We start from the raw sequence: 21,469 nt of genomic DNA on the forward strand, positions 1-21,469 counted from the left end.
CCTAGAATGCAAAGTCAAGTGGGCCTTAGGAAGCATTACTACAAACAAAGCTAGTGAAGGTGATGGAATTCCAGTTGAGCTATTTCAAATCCTAAAAGATGATGCTGTGAAAATGCTGCACTCAATATGCCAGCAAATTTGGAAAACTCAGCAGTGGCCACAGGACTGGAAAAGGTCAGTTTTCATTCCAATCCCAAAGAAGAGCAATGCCAAAGAATGTTCAAACTACTGCACAATTGCACTCATTTCACATATAAGCAAAGTAATACTCAAAATCCTCCATGCCAGGCTTCAGCAGTACATGAACTGAGAACTTCCAGATGTTCAAGCTGTATTTAGGAAAGGCAGAGGAACCAGAGATCAAATTGCCAACGTCCGCTGGATCATCAAAAAAGCAAGAGAGTTCCAGAAAAACATCTATTTCTGCTTTACTGACTATGCCAAAGCCTTTGACTGTGTAGATCACAACAAACAGTAGAAAATTCTTAAAGAAATGGGCATACCAGACCACCTGACCTGCCTCTTGAGAAATCTGTTTGCAGGTCAAGAAGCAACAGTTAGAAATGGACATGGAACAACAGACTGGTTCCAAATCGGGAAAGGAGTATGTCAAGGCTATATATTGTCACCCTTCTTATTTAACTTATATGCAGAGTACATCATGAGAAACGCTGGGCTAGATGAAGCACAAGCTGAAATCAAGATTGCCAGGAGAAATATCAATAACCACAGATATGCAGATGACACCACCCTTATGGCAGAAAGTGAAGAAGAACTAAAGAGCCTCTTGATGAAAGTGAAAGAGGAGAGTGAAAAAGTTGGCTTAAAACTCAGTATTCAGAAAACTAAGATCATGGCATCTGGTCCCATCACTTCATGGTAAAGAGATGGGGAAACAGTGGCAGACTTTGTTTTTTTTTTTGAGGCTCTAAAATCACTGCAGATGGTGACTGCAGCCATGAAATTAAAAGACCCTTACTCCTTGGAAGAAAAGTATGACCAACCTAGACAGCATATTAAAAAGCAGAAACATTACTTTGTCAACAAAGTCCGTCTAGTCAAATCTATGGTTTTTCCAGGAGTCATGTATGGATGTGAGAGTTGGACTGTAAAGAAAGCTGCGCGCAGAAGAATTGATGCTTTTGAACTGTGGCGTTGGAGAAGACTTTTGAGAGTCCTTTGGATGGCAAGGAGATCTAACCAGTCCATCCTGAAGGAAATTAGTCCTGAATATTCATTGGAAGGACTGATGTTGAAGCTTAAACTCCAATACTTTGGCCACCTGATGCAAAGAATTGACTCCTTGGAAGAGACTGTGATGTTGTGAATGACTGAAGGCAGGAGGAGAAGGGTTCGACAGAGAATAAGATGGTTGGATGGCATCACTGACTCAGTGGACATGCATTTGAGTAAACTCTGGGAGTTGTTGATGGACAGGGAGGCCTGGCGTGCTGCAGTCCATAGTGTTGCAAAGAGTTGGACACGACTGAGTGGCTGAACTGAACTGAGTGGCTCACTACAGTCACAGCTTTTCTCTGCTAGAATACATTTTAAAAGGAGGTTAATTAGTTTCTAGGTGTCTTCATTGTATTTTACAAGGTATCCATTATTTGTTTTAGAGAATTGCAGGACCCCCTGACTCTCAGATTATCCATTAGTTGTATTATTTGTATCTATTATTTGATCTGTTTTGGAGAATTAAAGAACCCCCATCCTCACCCCACATTAGTATGTAAACCCTGTCCAGCTGAAATTATTTGTTAAGTGTCTAATGAATGCCATTGTTTGTCTGCAAAAATACAAAACGATTGTTAGTGCTTCAACAGTGATTTCAGGGTCTGCAAAAGGTGTTACTTATGTTCTTGTAAAAATAGGCTTTTGTTTTCTGCCTAATCTGTTTAGTCTGATGGGCAGAATGAAGCCAGTGATGTAAACCAGAAAAGTAATTGAGATGGCATGGTTTCATATGGGCTGGAGAAAATTATCTGTAGAGTGGGTTGCCGTGCCTTCCTCCAGGAGATCTTCCCGACAGGGATTGAAGCCGCATCTCTTAGGTCTCTTGCTTTGTCAGGAGGGTTCTTTACCGCTAGAGCCACCTGGGAAGCCCCAGGGAACTCCTTGCACTACTTCTGTTTTCCTGGTGAAGTTTCTGGGATGGAATTTGAGCTTTGTCTTGCTGCGGTCACCTTTGCTGAGATGCCTTTTCCTGCTGTTCCTTCCTCAGAGCGGGGCTGTGGAATGCCGAAGGATGTCCTGTCCCCCCCTCAACTGCTCTCCAGACTCCCTCCCTGTGCACATTGCCGGCCAGTGCTGTAAGGTCTGCCGACGTAAGTACTGACTGAGGGTCAGGGTGGCCCTCAGTGCTTCGAGATTGACTTATTCCCCTTTTTTTCAGACCCCAACTGAGCAACATTGATGAAATATCAACACTAGCAATTGATTACTTGTGATGTGCAGACCCTTTACATAGGCTATATATATATCTATATATATACTTTTTTTTTTTTTAATCCTCGCATCAACCTTAGTTACTATTCTTTCCATTCTTTTGTACAGGGAACTGGCATTGACACGGATTAAGTCAGTTGCCCAGGATCAAACAATTGGGGGTGGGTGGAGTTGATCTGTGAAGTCATGACTCCAAGGCTCTGTGTGCTTTGGTCGCCTCATTTTTCTTTTTTTTTTTCTTAAACATTTATTTATGGCTGTGTTGAGTTTTCGTTCCTGTGTGTGGTCTTTCTCTAGTCAAGGTGGTTTCTCTTGTTGTGGGACGCAGGCTCTAGCTGCGTGGGCTTCAGTAGTTGTGGCACACAAGCTTAGTTACTCTGCGGCCTGTGGAATCTTCCCAGACCAGGGATCAAACCCCTGTCCCCTGCATTGCACCAGCGAGGAAGCCCCTGGTCCACTCATTTTGATTGATCAAGGTAAGGCCCACGCTCTGTGTTTTGGTTATCCGAGATTTTAGTTAGGCTTCCTATTATTAAAGGGCCTTTGTTAGGAATTTCAGGATTGAACTTCAGTTAAAATATTAGGACAATGTCCTTCAAAGTTGGTGTGTCCAAATTATACAATGATTTAAAAATCCTTTTCACTCTGTATTACAGAGGACACTATTTCAAATGAAATGGTGACATGAACAGAGACAAGCAGGAAGAATAAAAGCTGTCATTTAGAATAACTGGTATGGTATGTGTCAGTTACTACGTTAAGTGGTTTCATTCTATTAGTTTATTGAATCCTCACTGGAATATTTTAGGGGGGATTGTTATTATTACTATTTATAGGAAACTTAGGGAAGATAACTTATCAAGTTTGCAAGACTACTAAGTGACAGAGGTGAAATATAAAGCAAATTCTGTCTGACTACAGAGCCTTCAGTCTTTTTATCAGACCATAAGCTCTTCACTGAAAAAGGAAAGTTTAAGTTGGAAATGTGCCATCTGATGGATAATTTTCAAAATCATTTCTATGCCAAAAAACACCATCATTACTAGATCTTCAAAACACTAACTTTTTGTCAAGAACAGCATGTCCCCTAATATGACGGTGGGAATGCAGATAGCTGCTCTGGTTGTACTAGCCCAATCTTTTTTTATATCCTTTCAAAAGGAACTTTGAAAAATGTCTTCTTTTTATGGTTTATATGGTGCATCCACTACTCTGGAGGGCCTACTCCAAGTTAATCTAAAAGAAACTTTCTTGTTTTTATTCCAAGCACTTTTGGAAGTCATGGATAGATCAAGGGCCCAGATGTTGAGATTATAGTTTGATTCCATGATGGAAAGATAGTTTTTAGAATAATATGTATAGATTATTTTTATATATTGATGTATTCTGTATAATAGCAGAGGAATAAGTTGAGAAACTATTAGGGATTTGTTTAAAAACCATGAGGTATTTTTAACCTATTATCTTGAGCTCCATGGATCTGTAAATGCTGTCTCTTGGCAGATGTTATTTGGACATGGGCATAGGTGAGTCTTCAGCTGTTCTGTGTCATTGTGACTGTGAAAACACAGAGGAGGGTAAAGATAAAGATAGAAGATTACCCAGAATGCCACCACTTGAAAACAAACACTTGAAATCATAGTGGATTTCATTTTTAAAAAACTTTTATTTTGTGGACAGTTGAGTTCTTATTGTATAGATAATTTTAACCTACTTTATTGATTTGCCGTTATCACTTAAGTATATTTTTGTGCTTTTAAAAACTGTATGAACTTCACTTTAAAGAGCTTCATAGTGTTCTACTATTTGGTTGTTGCATAACTTAATTATTCCCCAGTTGTTGGATAACTAGATTGTTTCCCACTTTTCATTATTATAAATCACTATTCAATAATATGTTTTTTGTAAGGACACATTTTTGTATTTTATATTTTCTTTGAATTCTGTAAAATAGAATTATTGGGCCAAGAGACTGACATTTTCAAAATCTGGTGGCTCGGACAGTAGAGAATCTGACTGCAGTGTGGGAGACCTGGGTTCAAGTCCTGGCTCAAGAAGGTCTTCTGGAGAAGGGAATGGCTACCCACTCCAGTATTCTTGCCTAGAGAATTCCTTGGACAGGGGAGCCTACTGGGCTACAGTCCATGTGGTTCCAAAGTATCAGACACAATTGAATGACTAACACCTTCACTTTCACTTTAATATATTTTGTGAGACCATATTTTTTATTTCACATTTTCTTTGGATTTTCCAAAGTAGAATTATTGCGCCAAGAAACTGACATTTTCAAAGTTCTTGTTACATATCATCAAATTGTCCTCTCACTAGAAGTGTGTGGTATAGTCATTTTTCTTTAACTTATTGGAGAGTTTTATGTTTAAAAAAAAGCTTTTCAGAAAGCTTACCTGTTTTTACCAAGATGTTGATAAATGAGCCAGCTAAACTATCAGTATGTTTTTTGCCTTTGTTTTGAATTGGTAACCATTTAGCTAGGTAGTACAAATTTTCTCAGCAACTCTGATCAGTAGTTTGAGATGTTTATAGTTTAATAAGATGGTAATACAAAGAAATGATTAAAAACACTACTCAATTATCATATGCACCCAGCAATTCCATTCCTGGGTGCAAATATATATATAAAGGATGAAAACTCTAATTCAAAAATACACAGAAGTTTTCAGATATCTTCACATCAGATAAAGGATGGGAAATCCTTTGGTTGTCCCTTTCAGATAAAATTTCCTAAGCTCCTCTCTGGGTTTGGGTGGGGTAGTGTCCTAGGGTCGCTGAGAAAAAGTACTGATTTGATTCAAGAGCCGAAACTTGAAAGCAGATTGTTTCACCTGCTCACTTACCAAATGTTTATCCTCTTGTCATGGCTTCAGGAGCTGCAGCACTTACAGATGAGGGCATCCATGTGGAAATAAGAAAGAACTTGGTCTAAGTGTTCATATCTCAACTCATTGCCTGAAAAAAGTACTTTGTCCTTTTGTTGTGATTAAAAGGCCCAACAAATCAGGCCATCTCCAAGAGCAAGGTAGTTTTCATAATTCCTGATACTAGGTATTTCATCTTTTTGGAATGCATCAAGGTAAACTCCAGAGAGCCTTCTAGATTCCTTAGCTGTGGGCATGGGAGTCCAGAAAGTGGTGCAGGAGTTTCATTCCTCAAACATTTCTTGGGTGTCTGCTCTAATCAAGAAATTGAACATATCTAGCTACTCATTAGGAGAAGGCAATGGCGCCCCACTCCAGTACTCTTGCCTGGAAAATCCCATGGACGGAGGAGCCTGGTAGGCTACAGTCCATGGGGTCGCTAAGAATCAGACACGGCTGAGCGACTTCACTTCCACTTTTCCCTTTCATGCACTGGAGAAGGAAATGGCAACCCACTCCAGTATTCTCGCCTGGAGAATCCCAGGGACGGCGGAGCCTGGTGGGCTGCCGTCTATGGGGTCGCACAGAGTCGGACACGACTGAAGCGACTTAGCAGCAGCAGCAGCAGCAGCTACTCATTAGAATCACCTAGTGAACTTCTTGAGATACCTTCTTGAGGGTCCTAGGGGCCCTCTCTGACCTACTAAATCAGAATCTCTGGGCAGTGGTGTCCTAGAATCCTTTTTGCGTGTGTGGTTAAATTTTTCAGAGTATAGTTGTTTTATAGTGTTGTCTTTCTACCACACAGCAAAATGAATCAGCCATATATATATATGTATATCAGCCATCATGTTGATGTCTTTTGCAGCCGCTACATATATATATATATATCTCCTCTCCCTTTTGGAGTTCCTTCCCATTGAAGTCACCACAGTGCATCAAGTAGAGTTCCCTGTGCCCAGTGTTCATTGCAGCACTATTTACAATATCCAGGACATGGAAGCAACCTAAATGGCCATCAACAGAGGAACAGACAAAGAAGATGTGGTACATATGTTCAATGAAATATTACTCAGTTGTACAAAGAAATGAAATTGGATCATTTGTAGAGATGTGGATGGACCTAAAGAGTGTCATATAGCGTGAAGTAAGAATCAGTATTCTTTTGGATAGATTTGGGAGCTATCAGAGATGAGAGAGAAGGGAAAGGATGGAGAGGAAATCTTGAGCTTTCCATGACAGTATTTGAAAGGAAAAGAAGTGGTAGAAGGAGAGGGAGATAGTCTATTTGATAATAGAGGGTTTCTGTGGGTGAGAAGTAGAAATAAGCTGCAAAGGTGTTTCAGGGGATGCATGATGGCGATCACATTTCATTGAATTCCTTTAGTCATCCTTATTGAAGTTCTTCTCCCACCTCTGTTCTTACCTCTGGGCACAACAGAGGGAAAAAGTGGATCTTTCATTCTATGTCAGACACTGTGTTAAGCCTTCTCATGGTCATTAATTCATGTAATTCTTCCAATAACCCCCGGTTATAGGTTCCACTATGATCCCCATCTTATAGATGAGGAAGTGAAGCACAGAGCGGAGAACTAACTTGTCCAAGGTCTCTCAGCCTTGGCTGAACCAAAATAAAACTCAGGTCATCTGGCTCAGAGCTAATGCTTTTAACTGTCTCCTCAACCGCATGCTATCCAGGGAGATATTTGTATCATCTCATTATAAGAGTATTGTACAGCATGCATGCTATGTGAAGTGCAGAGGTGGCACAGCGAAGGGAGTGATCAATTCCATCAGAAACATGGGTGTGTGTGTGAGTGTTAGGAGAGCTTTGTAGGGGAAGGAACAGCTGAGTAGGGTGTTGACAGATGAATAGGAGTTTGCCATGTGGACAGGTAGGTAAGAACATACCTGCCAAAGGGAATTGCACGTGTAGAATCATGAAGTAAACACAGCATTTATCTGGGGGCTCAAAAGCAAGATTTTGAGGCAGGGTTGTGGCATAATCAAAGAAATGCTTTGACGAAAGTCACTGCGTGGGGAGAGCTGCAGACAGGGAGTTGAGTGTAGGATTCAGGCATTCTGCAGGCAAAGGTGATGAAGCTGGCTGACAGGCACTGCCTGGGGAGATGAAAAGGAAGGGATCAATATGAGTGATAGCCAAAGGGCCTGGCACATGGTAGGTACTCTGTAAGCATTTTTTTTCTTTTTATTTGAGATGACGGAATCAGAGACAGAGCATCTATAAGGCAGATTTTGCCAGGTTTTGAACAAGAGCGCATGGGAGACTCCTAGTGTGATTAACAGAAATAAAGCAGGTGGAAGAAATGGTTTCAGAGGCGTTGCAGATGCCTGAGAGAGAACCAGTTTGATGTGGGTGTCTTGCTCCGAGAAGCAGTATCTGAAGCCAGGTCTGTGAACGAGTGAGGCTGGCTCCTTGGGTGTTCAGACTTTCTGATCTGCCGCTCTCCTTTAAAGTGCAACATGGAGTGTTGATTTTGATGTTCTTAGCTGTCAAGTGCCAAGGGATGGCACAGTGTGTGCAGAGTGCAAATATCTAAATAAAGACAGAGCAACCTCACGTCCACAACTGACAGGAGTGCCATGTGGTGCCTGTCAGCTGTTAAGTTAGTGTGCACCCAAATGGCAAAAAGTGTCCATCCATTGCACTAGAGAAATCAGGTTTGAATTTGAAGAGCCGGGTGTCTGGGTGGAAAAAGATACAACTGCCTATTTCTCTAAACCCCCAGTACATTTGTTTCTGACATCATGAAGAAATGTGTATTGGTGCGGGGTTTCAATTTCATGGTCAGACACTGTGAAATAGTCTTGTTTGCATGTACCCAGTGTGGTGTGAAGGGCTTTAGGTATCCATTTACATTTCCACTCGTACCAAAAGCTGTTGGAACGGAGTCCCAAATGCCCCAGCCACAGGCATCGGAGCCTGACTCACCTTCTGTTTGAATTTCCTCAGACATCAAAAATAAGCCTTTTGGCGGTAGGTCAAGAGGTTGGATAGTGAGGACTGGTGTTAGGGATACAGCAGGGGAAGGAGGGGTACCATCAGAGAAGTGGGCAAAGGTGAGAAAGCCTCGTGACCTCAGTGGTGATGCTGAACTGTCCTAAGATAATTCCATAGATACTTTTTGATATCATCATGTACACATCTTGTGTCTGTGCCAAGGTTGTGAATGGCTGAGGCACATCAGCCATCATGTTGATGTCTTTTGCAGCCTCCATATGTGAGGACTGTGGCTCAATGGTAGAGAAATGCCTGCCAAGCAGGAGACTTGGGCTTGATCCCTGGGTCAGGAAGATCCCCTGGAAAATGAAATGGCAACCTACTGCAGTATTCTTGCCTGGAAAATTCCGTGGACATAGGAGCCTGGCAGGCTACAGTTCGTGGAGTGGCAAAGAGTCGTACACAACTTAGCAGGCATGGACATGTGTATGTGAAGACACAAAGTTCAGTGGATACTTAGTTTTTACACCAGATCTGTAAATTTGAAGGATGGATGTGTCCCCGTGTGTGGTTTGAATGTGAACTGTAAGACACTTCTGTGTTCAGATCGAAGCTCTGGGATGAGTGTCAATTAGAGGACAAGAGAAGTCAGGCGAATGTCTTCAGACAGGGCAGCAAGTGTGATCACAGCATCATGGGGGTGGCAAGGTGTAAAATGAGAAGGGAGGTCTTGGTCCCAGCCTGGGCCAAGGAGCAGATGGCAGGTTTGACAGCAGTGTATTTAGCACAACTGTCACTCTGGAGTGAGCCATCTTGCCAAGTTGGCAGCAGCTGCATTTGGGAGCGTGGGAGTTTATTAGGCAGGAATTTCAGGCCCTTGGAAGTGTGGTCTCCCAATGTAAGCACATTTGGGAATCCACATTTTCATTAGGACCAATGAGTCAGAGGCAACTGATTTATCTAGAAAATTGAGGCATAAAAGATGTTCAGGGATAATTTGTTTTAATGAAGCGAGGAAGGGAGTTATCTAGAAAATTGTATTGATTTTCTAGTTTGTAGTTGGTTTTGCTCTGAAAACCTTAGTATCTGCTTTTAATGTTTGGAATAGCGTTGAATAGCAGGAAGAATTCTCATCTGGGAATCAGCAAATGTCTCTATTTTTGCTACTTAGGAGGCTCATTAATTCTAAAATTATTGTTACTAACATTAAGCCCAGAGAGGCATGGAGCTTGGGGCTAGGGATAAAATTATGAATAGACATAGATCCTACCCTCATTGGGGCAACAGAGATAAAATGCGATAGATGTTCTGTTAGGGCGAGGTCCAGGGTACCACAGAAGCACAGGATGAGGACGGTTCTCCAGTGCTTGAGGTTAAAAAAAACTCAACAAACTTCTTAGGGGGAGGTCAGGATTAAGGTGAAATTGATGGTATACAGGACAGAAGGTTACCAGCAGCAGGTGCATGAGACTGAGTGTTCTGGAGAAGAAAGCATGGCTGGAGTCTCAGTGGAGGTGTGAGTGTTTGGGAGTTTCAGAGGGAGAGTGAGCAAGCAGGAATTGGTGAAACCTAAGGGATAAGGAGGAGCTGCAGGGATGGCCTTGCATGCTGACTTCAGGAATTTGAATTAAATTCTGAGAGCGTGAGCAACTCATAATGACTTTGAAGCAGAGCCTCCTATTTGTACTTAAAATATGTCTGATGGTTGTTAAGGGAAGAACTGGCTAAGATTAGACCAGAACATGGAAGACAAGTTAGGAAGTTTTCTACTCAACTAAAGAGGAGGGATGGTTTGAGTGAAGATGACAGCTGGGGGCAGGTGATGGAGAGAAGTTGGTTGACTTGAGAAACTTGAAGAGGAGGCCTGGCAGGGATTTGAATATTGATTGGACATGGGGTTGAGGAAAGAGAGGGGTTCGAAGGACCCCAGGTGGTGGGGTGTGGGTGGGGGGCTGGGATGGATACTAGTGCCATTCACTGAAAGCAGATACTAGAGACGCACAGATTTGAGTCAGGTATGTGTTGTTGCAGGGAAAGTTCTTAGAGGAACAGACTCTGAAATGGAGATTCGGTTGTACTTGATTAGGAAGTTCAAGATCGGTTCTAGGGTGGGAGTGAGATAGTGAGAAATTCTGGAGCTGGAAGACCTTCGGACTTTGCAATTCCTTCATCAACCACCCGTTGGATGTGGGCTGCCCTGGGAAGGGCCCTTGACTTTGCACAAGGGCACGTCTGCAATCGCTGTTCAGCTGAGAGCTGTTGGTCATCACTTATCATGACAGTTTCAGGAATGTGACCTTTGGCCATGGAGGGAGATCTGGGTTGCCTACTACAGCATCTGCTGTGGGATCACGATGTTAAGTAAAGCAATGTTTCTGAGCTTTCCTCTTCCCTGTGGCCAAAATGAAGGAGTTGCATGAGTTGTTTGCTAGGGTCTCTACGTACCTGAACATTCCATGAGTCTGAAGATGGTAGAACTAAGAAACTATCAAATTGAATTTACCTGTTTTTAACAGAAGCAGAAATGGAGGCTCTGAGAGATGGGGTGGTATTGATAAGACAGTGAACTAGTGGTGGAGATCTCTTAGAGTGATTTTCTTCAGTTTTTCTTCTCCTGAGGAGTAGGGCTGGAAGGATCCTGATTGTGCAGGGGAGGGGTGTGGTTCACGCAGAATCTAACAGCATGCTGAGAAGTAGCACTTGCTACAACACAAGGGTGTTGCTTCCTTGTTCCTGTTGATGTGACTGGAGAATTTGACAGAGACACATTAGGGTCATATCAAATTAAACATATTCTTCAGTTGCTTAAAAGTGGGTCAGCATTTATGCTTCTCTGTTAACTTTTTTCCAAGGCCCATCTCTTCTCCCTCCCTTCCCTATTAGCCTGTTAAGCTCACCTTTCCAAAGGCAATCTCTCTAGTGCATTGATATAGCATGGTACAGACTTGTGTTTCTTTTCTGAGCTTCTTGGGAACAGATAAGCTGAAGACATGGGCTTTGTATGATTACAAAGGGGGAAAATGTGTTCTTCTGCATTGTGACTGAGGTCCTGATGAATTGAATGTATGTGAGTTCTTTTTCACCCAGTCATTCATTTTATGGCGGGAGTAGCTGAATCAAAGCTACTGCTTTTGTACTCCATGGTGATGACAACCACTTCTTCCTTGTTTTAACACTGACCTCAGCAATTCATTCTCTAGTCCTTCAGCAACTGCAACAAGGAAATAGTTGTATAATCTTGATGTGAAGGACTCATGGCAAACAAAATCAAGAAGATAGTCTGATAGGGGAAGCAGCGGTTACTCCCATACTATTTCCATGTCTTACTCTAGACATGCATAGAGATTTGTGTTGCTTAGAGTATTTATGTTCTGTGGAATCTACTGGAGTTGGACAGTGCCTTGGAGGTCATTTTGTTACATAATATGACTGTCTGACCTGCTTTTCTGTTCTATTACAGCAAAATGTATCTATGGAGGAAAAGTCCTCGCAGAAGGCCAGCGGATTTTAAGCAAGAGCTGTCGGGAATGCAGAGTAAGTTTCAATCTTACGGTTCCCATTACTTGTAGGGAAGGAGATGTGGGCTTTAGGTAGGGTTCTGAAATGGAGCATACTGGCTCAAGGCGGGGAAAGACTCTGATTGGGCTGGAGTCCAGGATGGGGAGTTCTCAGCCACTGTCATTGTGTGGTTAGCTTGTGGTTAGCTGTGGATCACGTAGTCTTGGGAAAGACGGTCAGGGAAGGAAGTGAGAAGGGGAAGGGAGCTAGCAGCTACCATGAGTCAGGGAGCTTGTCAGCTGGCTCTGGGGAAAGGTTTTGATTAGGTATTGGGGCAATTAGTCTGTGATATGAATTGTGGATAGTGCCACCTCTACTTCTCAGTGTCTGAGACAGTGTTAGAAAATGCTTGTCTCCTGCCTGCCCCCTCTCGTGTATTCCTCGAGGTTAGATTTGTGGAACCATAGATCTCATTCAGTAAATCATTCAGCAAACATGCATTGGGCAAGTGCTACTTATCAGCATGCTGTTAGATTCTGGGTGAACAACAGTGAACAAAACAAAGCCCTTGTCTTTAGAGAATTTGCAGTCTGGTGGGGAGATAGGCAGAAAGATATAAACAAATAGATATACAAGATACAGCTGAGCCTTGAACAACACGTGTTTGAACTGTGCAGGTCCACTTATACATGGATTTTTTTTCCAGTAGCAAATACTGTGATGCTACATTGTCTGTGCTTGATTGAATTCCTGGATGCAGAACCATGGATACACAGATACAGAGAGTTGACTATAAATTATGTGCCAATTTTAGATGGTGTGAAGGGTCAGTATCCCTAACCCCTGCGTTGTTCAAGGGTCAACTCTGATGTCACATTCTATAAAAATACAGAGCAGGTTAAAGGGAGAGAGAGCTTTGAGGTGGGCATGGGTGGTCTGGGAAGACCTCTCTGAGGAGGTCCTGACTGAGCACAGTGCTAGATGCAGGTGGGAGCTAGCCAGGCAGTTACCTGGGTGAGATGCTGTCCTAGATCGTGGGAGTGAGAGATCGAGGGAAAGATGGGAGAGAGGGGGGCAGATACAAGGGGGTGCCTTCCAGAGCAGCTGCAGCCCCACAGCAAGGTGTGGCTGGTTCTGTGGGGCATCTTCAGGGAGGCTGGCTGGAACCACATGTCTCAGAATAGATCCGCTTTCCAAGCATTTCATTTGCATTTTGTCACGTTTACGGCATTTCATTGGCTTTTTGTCATATCGCTGGCAAAAAGAAAGGTATGTGTTTGAAACGTTGAGGAGAAGGAGGCATTTAGAGACCCACAGAAACTCTTGGGAGTTCAAATAGAGTTCTTTATGGGGAGCTTGCGGGGGTGGGGGGAGGCTCTTTGCTATGTCCCGTCTCTCACTGACCAGACTCTACCTCAGGGGCTAAGTCCCTTGAACTTCTCGACTGTGTTTTCCATTCACTCTTTCTTGGCTGCCTCTGGGAATGGCAGAGATTCCGTGGGTCGAGGCAGTCTGGTGGGTATGCAGCTGTGGTCCTTCTGTGACAGTGGGCTCTGTGTGGGGGCCTCCTTAGTCTGCAGCAGAGGCAAGGACAGTGTGACAGTGAGGGCTCCGTGGCGTCTCAGTCAACCATGGAAGCTTCCAGATCTAGGAGTGGGTGGGCGGTCCCTGACCTGGGGCTGGCACATTACCATATGGGGTGTTGAGTGGATTAAATGAGATAAAGCATGTGAAGAACTTGGCTGGCACGAAGTAAGCCCTCAACACATGTGAGTTCTTCTTTTTCCCCATGACCATATGTGTCCTTCCTGAATAGAAGACGTATGCCACATTCTCTGTAGATTGCCTCACTTTGAGGGGAGAGAAGAGGATTTAGATGCTAAAACCCTTACATTTTTCTTCCCCCTCAAGGGAAGCTGGGATGGCTAGAGCAATTTTACCCACTCTGCTGATGATCCCAGTATCCAGCCTGTAGCTGTCACTCACAGCCAGCGGCCCCCTTCACATACTGTGCAGAAGTAGCGGGTGATTCTTGACAAGGGTCATAATTGTGATTCAGTCTCTGTTATCATCAGAGAGACTCAGGGCAGACACTATTGGAGACCTTTCAAAGAGATGGGCGTGGATTTGAATGCCAGTGTACTGGATAGGCACTTACCATTGTTATTGGCACACTGTAGGTATTTACCCTGCTGTGCTTCATCTTTTACTGCTTTTTGTTTTGTTATTTTTTTTACAAGGTAGGAAGAAGTTGGGGCAGACAGGTTATTCTCTTGGCATATGTGGTATGTGTGTGTGTGAATAGTTTCATCCTCTGTTAAAAAGCCATGTATTTCTTCATTTATTGTATTTCTATCATTATCTACTAAATAATTATGCACAAAGAGAAGCATCACTGACAATAACACTTAACATTTCCTGAGTACTTAATATTTTCTAAACACTATTTAAAACCTTTGAAACTTTGTTTAATAAAACCTCATAATAACCCTATGGGATGGATAGTATTGTCATTCCCACTTTACAGATGAGGAAATTGAGGCACATGGGAGCAAAGTCCCATAGCTAGTAAGGGAACCAGCTGGTTTCTCAACCTGTGTGGTCTGAATCTACGGGCTCCTCTCTTAGCCTCTCTATTGCTAATCCTGATGGTGTTAGATTTACTTGGAAGTAATTCTCATTTTTGAATTGTAAAAAAGTAGATTTAGAAAGATTGAATGATCACTTTTCAGTCTATTTGAGAATACCAGATTGGTCAGGCTATGGCTCATTGATTCCCTAGATAAAGGGTAGCATTTATAAAAGGCCAGAGAAGAGCTTTGGGACACATTTAATGGATGTTGTCAGCAGGGAGAGAGGGTGATGGGTCTAGGAGGGGAGTGCCTCAGGTCTTTCTCAGACAGCCTTTTGCAAGCTTTAAGCCCTAATGCCCTAAGGTACCTGTTGTATGTGATGAATTAACTTCTTTCCTAGACATCTAAAATGGTACCGTGTCAGTGTTATCCTTGGGAGAATTGAGCAAATAATTACTCAAATAATTTCTTGTGTTCTGTGATTCAAATGCAGATCCCTAGTTGACAAAAGGCTGCCTAGCAGTCCATGCATTTCATTTTCCTGGGATCATTTCAAAGCTTCAGCACTACCAGTTAGATAAGAAACTAAGTTTTGTTTTAGAGATTTTCACCAAGTGATTTCAGAAGTTAACATACTGTGTTTGTTTGTTTGTTTTTCCCGTTTTTTTTTTTTTTTTTAAATCAAGATGAATAAACTCTCCTAGCAATCTCACTCAGTTTTGTGCAGTATTGCTGCCCTGAAACACTTTTTAGGCTAGTAACAGTTTTTGTTTTTGTTTTTTTACTTAAAGATGTGAGTTCTGTATGTTATTAGAAATTCAAGTTTAAGCATAGTTATTAGTAAAGAGCTTGAAAGTATTTATATTTAATCAGTGACATGGTGACAGTCACTCTAAGTGAGAAAGAATGGATGAATTATATTTCCCCACCAATGCTGAGTTGCAAAGGTCATAAAATAACCTATCACAATCAGGAGGATTTATTTATTAATCAGATGCTTATTAGAGTATGAAAATAAAGTTAAAGGTGTGTACCAAATTGTGTGGCTGAACTAAATGGATTTGGTGGCACTTATGTTACTAGAGTCACAGTGCATATTATTTTCAAATTCAAGCAAAGGGTTTTTATCTCTCTTTGAACATTTGGAACTATGATCTTACTCATTAAGTGCATTGAAGTTTGATTGGAATTGTTGACTGATTTAATCAGCAGTCAAAGCAACTTATTATATATAAAAAAGAACCTTTCATGAGTGATTATTTTTAAAAAGCCTTCTGTAGCAGTTTTAATATTGCTTTTTAAAATAAAAGCAAATATATACTCAAGATATAAAATTTGGAATTTAAAGGAAGGAAGTATAAGAAAGTAAAAGAAGATCACTCCAGAATCTCACCACCTACAGATAATCTCTTTTAACTGTTTAATTTTTTGACAGTGAGAGTGAAATTTATCTTGCCGTCTTAGTTGAGATTCAGCCAGAAGCAGACCCTGAGCTCAGGATTTAGTACAAGCGATTTATTAAGGCAGTGCTCCTGGGAGGAAGCAGTAAGGGTGTGGGGGATTCAGGCTAGGGCAGGCAGGAAACTCAGCAAAGGTGCAATTTTAGGTGAAAAGTTAGAGGTACCTTGATTCTGGTGGGGTTCTGGAGTGTAAATGTTACCCCAGCCGTTGTCTCCCTTTGAAGTCAAGAACCTCCAGTGGCTTTGGGCTGTGGGGTTTGAGGATGTGGAACTTGTAGGTAACTTCTGGCTCCCTGCAAAGAGGCTCCAGTGCCCTCAGGGACCCTCTGAGGGTTGAGAGACGAGCCAAGGCGAGGGATGGGCACAGTGAACTGATTAAACAGATCCAGCAGAGTTTGCCGTTCTTGTTTGTGCAAGGAGGCAGTGCATCCATGCTCAATCGCTAAGCCATATCTGACTCTTTGTGACCCCATGGGCTTTAGCCCACCAGGCTCCTCTGTCTATGGGATTTCCCAGGCAAGAATACTGAAGTGGGTTGCCATTTCTTCCACCAAGGAGTCTTCCTGACCCAGGGATCAAACCTATGTCTCCTACATTGGCAGGTGTGTTCTTTACCATTGAGCCACCAGGGAAGGCAGTAGATAATGAATAAATATATTAATCTTGAGGGATAGAAGTAAAGGCAACAATGGTATGTAATTAAGCATTGTGTTTTCCCTTGCTTTCAACTCAGTGTTGCTGATAGCAAGGTTATTAACATCTGTTGGCTTGTAACAATTGATTTGATTCCCTGTTGTTGAAACTGAGATGCAACTGACAGACAAACTGCCCTTAGACTGGTGCTGGCTGTTGAGGCCAGTTGTGATCCAGTGTGGCCTGGGATGAGGGGTGAGAACAGAATAGAGCTGACATGGGGACTGTGAGTGAATAGCAGGATCGATTCTCAGAATCTTAGGGCCAGTTTTAAGATGGGAGAAAAACATGAGATCTAGACGCCTTGGGACAGTTCAAGAAATAAAGAGGAAGGAGTCTTTAGAAGGAGTCCTTTCCAGAAGGAGTCCTAGAGGTTGGACTGCCTGGGCTGAAATTTATGAGAAGGGAGAGGAAACCATGGTGCCAGTAATCCATATGATGAGTACTTGGAAATTAAATTTATATTTGACATTTAAAGTTATGTTTATGTTCATATTTTAGAATGAATGTGCCTGATAAAATGGGTGTTCCTGCCAAACCAGGGAATTCTGGGGCCACTGGAATGACAGTCATCTCTTGCAGATAGAAAACTCAGAACCTCCCCCATTCTTCCTGGTGGCTCAGCACCATCTTATTCTCCCATCTGTGTTGAGAATTACCTTTCAGCCTTAAGTGAGACCCACCCTCCTTGAGCTGCTTCTTGGTTGACTTAACCATGCTTTTAATAATGAGAGAACAACAACAACAACAAAAAAACAAACTGAACATTTTAGATAAAATAAGGGACCCTCAAACCCTGCCTTTTAGAGTAATTATTGAAGTAATTTTAAATATTCAGGGTGAAACTAAATATAGATGCTGCTAAGTCGCTACAGTCGTATCCGACTCTGTGCAACCCCATAGACGGCAGCCCACCAGGCTCCGCCGTCCCTGGGATTCTCCAGGCAAGAACACTGGAGTGGGTTGCCATTGCCTTCTCCAGTGCATGAAAGGGAAAAGTGAAAGTGAAGTCGCTCAGTCGTGTCTGACTCTTCACGACCCCATGGACTGTAGCCTACCAGGCTCCTCCGTCCATGAGATTTTCCAGGCAAGAGTACTGGAGTGGGGTGCCATTGCCTTCTCCAATATAGATGCTAGTGATGTCAACAAAGAGGACATTTGTTGAAATAGGGTCATAGGATGCACCTGCCAAATATTAAGTTTCTTTTTTAAATTTATTTCTAGGGAGAATCTAGTGCTCATCTAACTGACCCACTTTCAGTTCAATACCTGTATACTTTGGTTCTTCTCTGTTTCCTCTGCTGGGAAAGTATCTTCTTTCTTTTCTTATTTCATTATTTAGTTCCTTCAAATGTGGTATCTTCTTCAAAATTTCTTCCCACTTTGGCAGAATTAATTATTCTCCTATGATGCATTTGTTGTTCTTGTTCAGTCACTAAGTTGTGTCTGACTCTTTGCTACCCCATGGACTGTAGCACACCAGGCTCTTCTGTCCTTCACCATCTCCCAGAGTTTGCTCAAATTCATGTCCATTGAGTTGGTGATGCTATCTAACCATCTCATCTTCTGCTGTTCCCTTCTCCTTTTGGCTTCCATCTTTCTCAGCATCAGGGTCTTTTCCAATAAGTCAATTCTTTGTATTAGGTGGCCAAAGTAGTGGAGCTTCAGCTACAGTCCTTGCAAAGAATATTCATGATTGATTTCCTTTAATATTGAGTAAAAGATACATTACCATACCTTGATTAGAGCACTGTTTTTAGGACTTACTGTATTTTATTATGGTTTCTAGTTTTATCAAGGGCAAGGACGATGTCTTCTTTATCTTTGGGTTCACAGTGCTTGCGATCTAGTACAGCCTTGAAACTGTCTCATAAAAGCTCATGAGAGCTCCCAACTTCGTAATCAGTGATGTAGTGTTAGTGGTTCACAATGTCGGGGTGTTTATATGACAGAAATCAGCCAACGCTAACTTTAGTGTTCCCCCATCCAACAGTCAATTGTTGAAAAGTTATCAGCTCTGCATTGTCAGTGACATTCTGCTACACAGAAGATACTCAACAACCACTTGTTAAAAGGAAAAGAAAAAAAAAAACAAAAACCTCATTTGTTGACATTGAGGCTATTTTGATATAGAAAGGGAAATTCGCCTTCTCTTCCAGGAGTCTTATCAATTTAATTTGTGACTTTGCATTATGGTAGAATTCCTGCGAGTACTGTTAATTATTGTAGGTTGTTATCACCACAGGCTTTTAACAATGAGCATTATACGTTTGGATCATCGACTCAAAATATGAACATTTTTTTTGTTTCCTGATTATTTGGCTTGCAGGGTGGAGTTTTAGTAAAAATTACGGAAGCATGCCCTCTTTTGAACTGCTCAGAAAAGGATCACATTCTCCCGGAGAATCAGTGCTGCAGTGTCTGCAGAGGTAAGGGGGCTTGGCAATGGGGCTTTGGGTGGAGGTGGGTTCGGGGGGAAGGTTTAATGAATAGTGTGATTATAATAACATGGGTCCAAAATTCTGCTACTCAGAAATGTATTTATCCTATTTACTGCCCTCGGTTATAGTCTTATCAGTTGAAAAAGGAGGATATAATCTGTGTGCTTCATAGGATGGTTGTGGGGATTAAACAGGATAATGCATAAGCAGCTAGCGTTATGACTAGCACATGATAAATATTCAATAAATGATGGTTCCTGTAATAATAACATTTCCTGTAATAATGGCTATTATTATATTAATAACTATTATCATTATTATTACATTTTCCCTCATGAGTAGGTTTGGAAAACATTCTTTTAAGCTTTTTTCCATGGGCCAATTCCCTTTTCTGCCAGAGGATGACATATACTGAATCCTTACTCATAGATTTATATACAACTTTACTTCCCGCAAGGAAACTAGGCTTCAATTAAGGAAGGAACACTTAACCGCTAATTAATTCTTGAGCGGAAATGGTTTTCCTTCCTCTTTCTGGAATTCTTCTCTTTTCCAAATTTATTCTTATTTCTTCAAATCCTCTGAATCAAATATTACTTCCTCTCTGAAATGTCTCACCCAGGAAGAATTAAATAGATTAGTAGAATCTAAAATGTATTCAAATCTTACAAAACAAGTCCAGTTAAATGAATAGCTTTTATTTTGAACTTCTACCCACCACCAAGTCTTTTCCACATTCTCACATATCCAGTGCATTACAGTCTTTTTGATTTACCTCAGAAGTATCTAGAGTTAAGAACCCAGGAGCATAGCAGTTTAGTTCAGGTTATATCATATTTTACTTTTTTACATCTTTTCTCTAGCATAAGCATTGACAGACAGTTTCTGCAAAGGGCCACAGGTTTTGGTGGGGTCAGAAGGTTTCCACTGCACCCACTCATTCCTGCTGTTGTATTGCCAAAGCAGCATGGGCAATGTGCATGCTCAGTTGCTTTAGTCGTGTCCAACTCTTGGCGACTCCATGGACTGTAGCCCACTGGCTCCTTGTCCATGGGATTCTCCAGGCAAGAATACTGGAGTGGGTTGCCATGCCCTCCTCCAGGGGATCTTCCTGACCCAGGGGTTGAACCCGTGACTCCTGCATCGCAGGTAGATTCTTTACCACTGAGCCACCAGAGAAGCATCGGCGATAGGTAAATACACGATTTAGTGGTTGTGTTTCATTAAATTTTTATTTTGAGAAACAGGTGGCAGCTCATCATTTGCTGACCCCTCCTCTAGTTCCTTCTGATATATAAAAGTATCTGTTTGATCATGGCATGTTTTCAGCTGAGGCTGAGATTTCTCTTTGTGGTTAGTCATAAGAGAGTTATCTTTTGGTAAAATTCCCAGGAAAACTTAATACACAGACAGCCACGAACGGCTGTTAGAATTCGTGGTGTGCCATCAGAGGATCTCCTCTGATTTATCTGCTTTCTTGCCTACATGTGTATTTGCAGCTGGAATGCTTTAGAAAGACTAAAGATTGACTGGAAATTTCAGAGGGATACATTTATTGGTAACTAATTGGGTTGTTAGGTAGCTCTTACAATTTAATGCAAAATCCATCACTTGCTATTTGTTGAGGTGTCAAGTGGGACTCAGTTTATGTAAATCCTTTTCTGATTTATGGCTTCATTAGAACAGGCTCATTGATTATCCCACAGAAAGTCAAGAAGATTTTCATTGCTCTGACCTAATTTACAATAGACCAAGTGCCGCTGCTTCTGCTCGCACTTCTCAGAAAATCAGATACTTTTTTTTTTGAACCAATGAAGATGCTGAGAGAGATGACATCTCATTGAAAAGTTGACTCATTCAAGGCTCCCATTGCTAGCAACCCGGTGGCTTTTTCGCAAAGCTGACTCAGCTTTGAGGGAAAGTGGGAGGCGGGAGTAGGGCTTCCTAGATGAGATCATAGCCAGAGACAGTTTGTACAGTTAAGGATTTTCTTCTTTCTCCCACCTGCTTCCTTCTCAGCCAGAATACTATCAGCTCCTTTATTTGGCAGCTGATGGTGTTTTTTTTGGAGGTGTCTGCGTCTGCGAGTGAGGGAGTTATTTATGTCCCTTGACAAGTCTGTGTTTTAAAGGAACCAGATACTGGCACAAAGATAGAAATATAGATCAATGGAACAAAATAGAAAGCCCAGAGATAAACCCACGCACATATGGACACCTTATCTTCGACAAAGGAGGCAAGAATATACAATGGAGAAAAGACAATCTCTTTAACAAGTGGTGCTGGGAAAACTGGTCAACCACTTGTAAAAGAATGAAACTAGAACACTTCCTAACACCATACACAAAAATAAACTCAAAATGGATTAAAGATCTAAACGTAAGACCAGAAACTATAAAACTCCTAGAGGAAAACATAGGCAAAACACTCTCCGACATAAATCACAGCAGGATCCTCCATGACCCACCTCCCAGAATATTGGAAATAAAAGCAAAAATAAACAAATGGGACCTAATTA

The 21,469-nt window shown here is 41.8% G+C and overlaps 1 protein-coding gene across 3 annotated transcripts in view; it reads left to right on the forward strand.

Annotated features, from left to right (window-relative positions):
* The window catches only part of NELL1 (neural EGFL like 1), a 987,615-nt gene that overhangs the window by 262,234 nt on the left and 703,912 nt on the right, over nt 1-21,469 (forward strand). For all 3 annotated transcript variants that reach the window (XM_081533742.1, XM_081533741.1, XM_081533740.1), the window contains exons 9-11: nt 2,225-2,327; nt 11,747-11,820; nt 18,840-18,939. In XM_081533742.1, coding sequence (XP_081389868.1) covers nt 2,225-2,327; nt 11,747-11,820; nt 18,840-18,939 — 277 coding nt within the window. The remainder of the gene's footprint in view (nt 1-2,224; nt 2,328-11,746; nt 11,821-18,839; nt 18,940-21,469) is intronic.

The sequence above is a fragment of the Giraffa tippelskirchi genome, chromosome 10 (assembly GCF_054371585.1).
Source record: "Giraffa tippelskirchi isolate mGirTip1 chromosome 10, T2T-mGirTip1v1.2.pri, whole genome shotgun sequence".
NCBI classification, from domain to species: domain Eukaryota; kingdom Metazoa; phylum Chordata; class Mammalia; order Artiodactyla; family Giraffidae; genus Giraffa; species Giraffa tippelskirchi.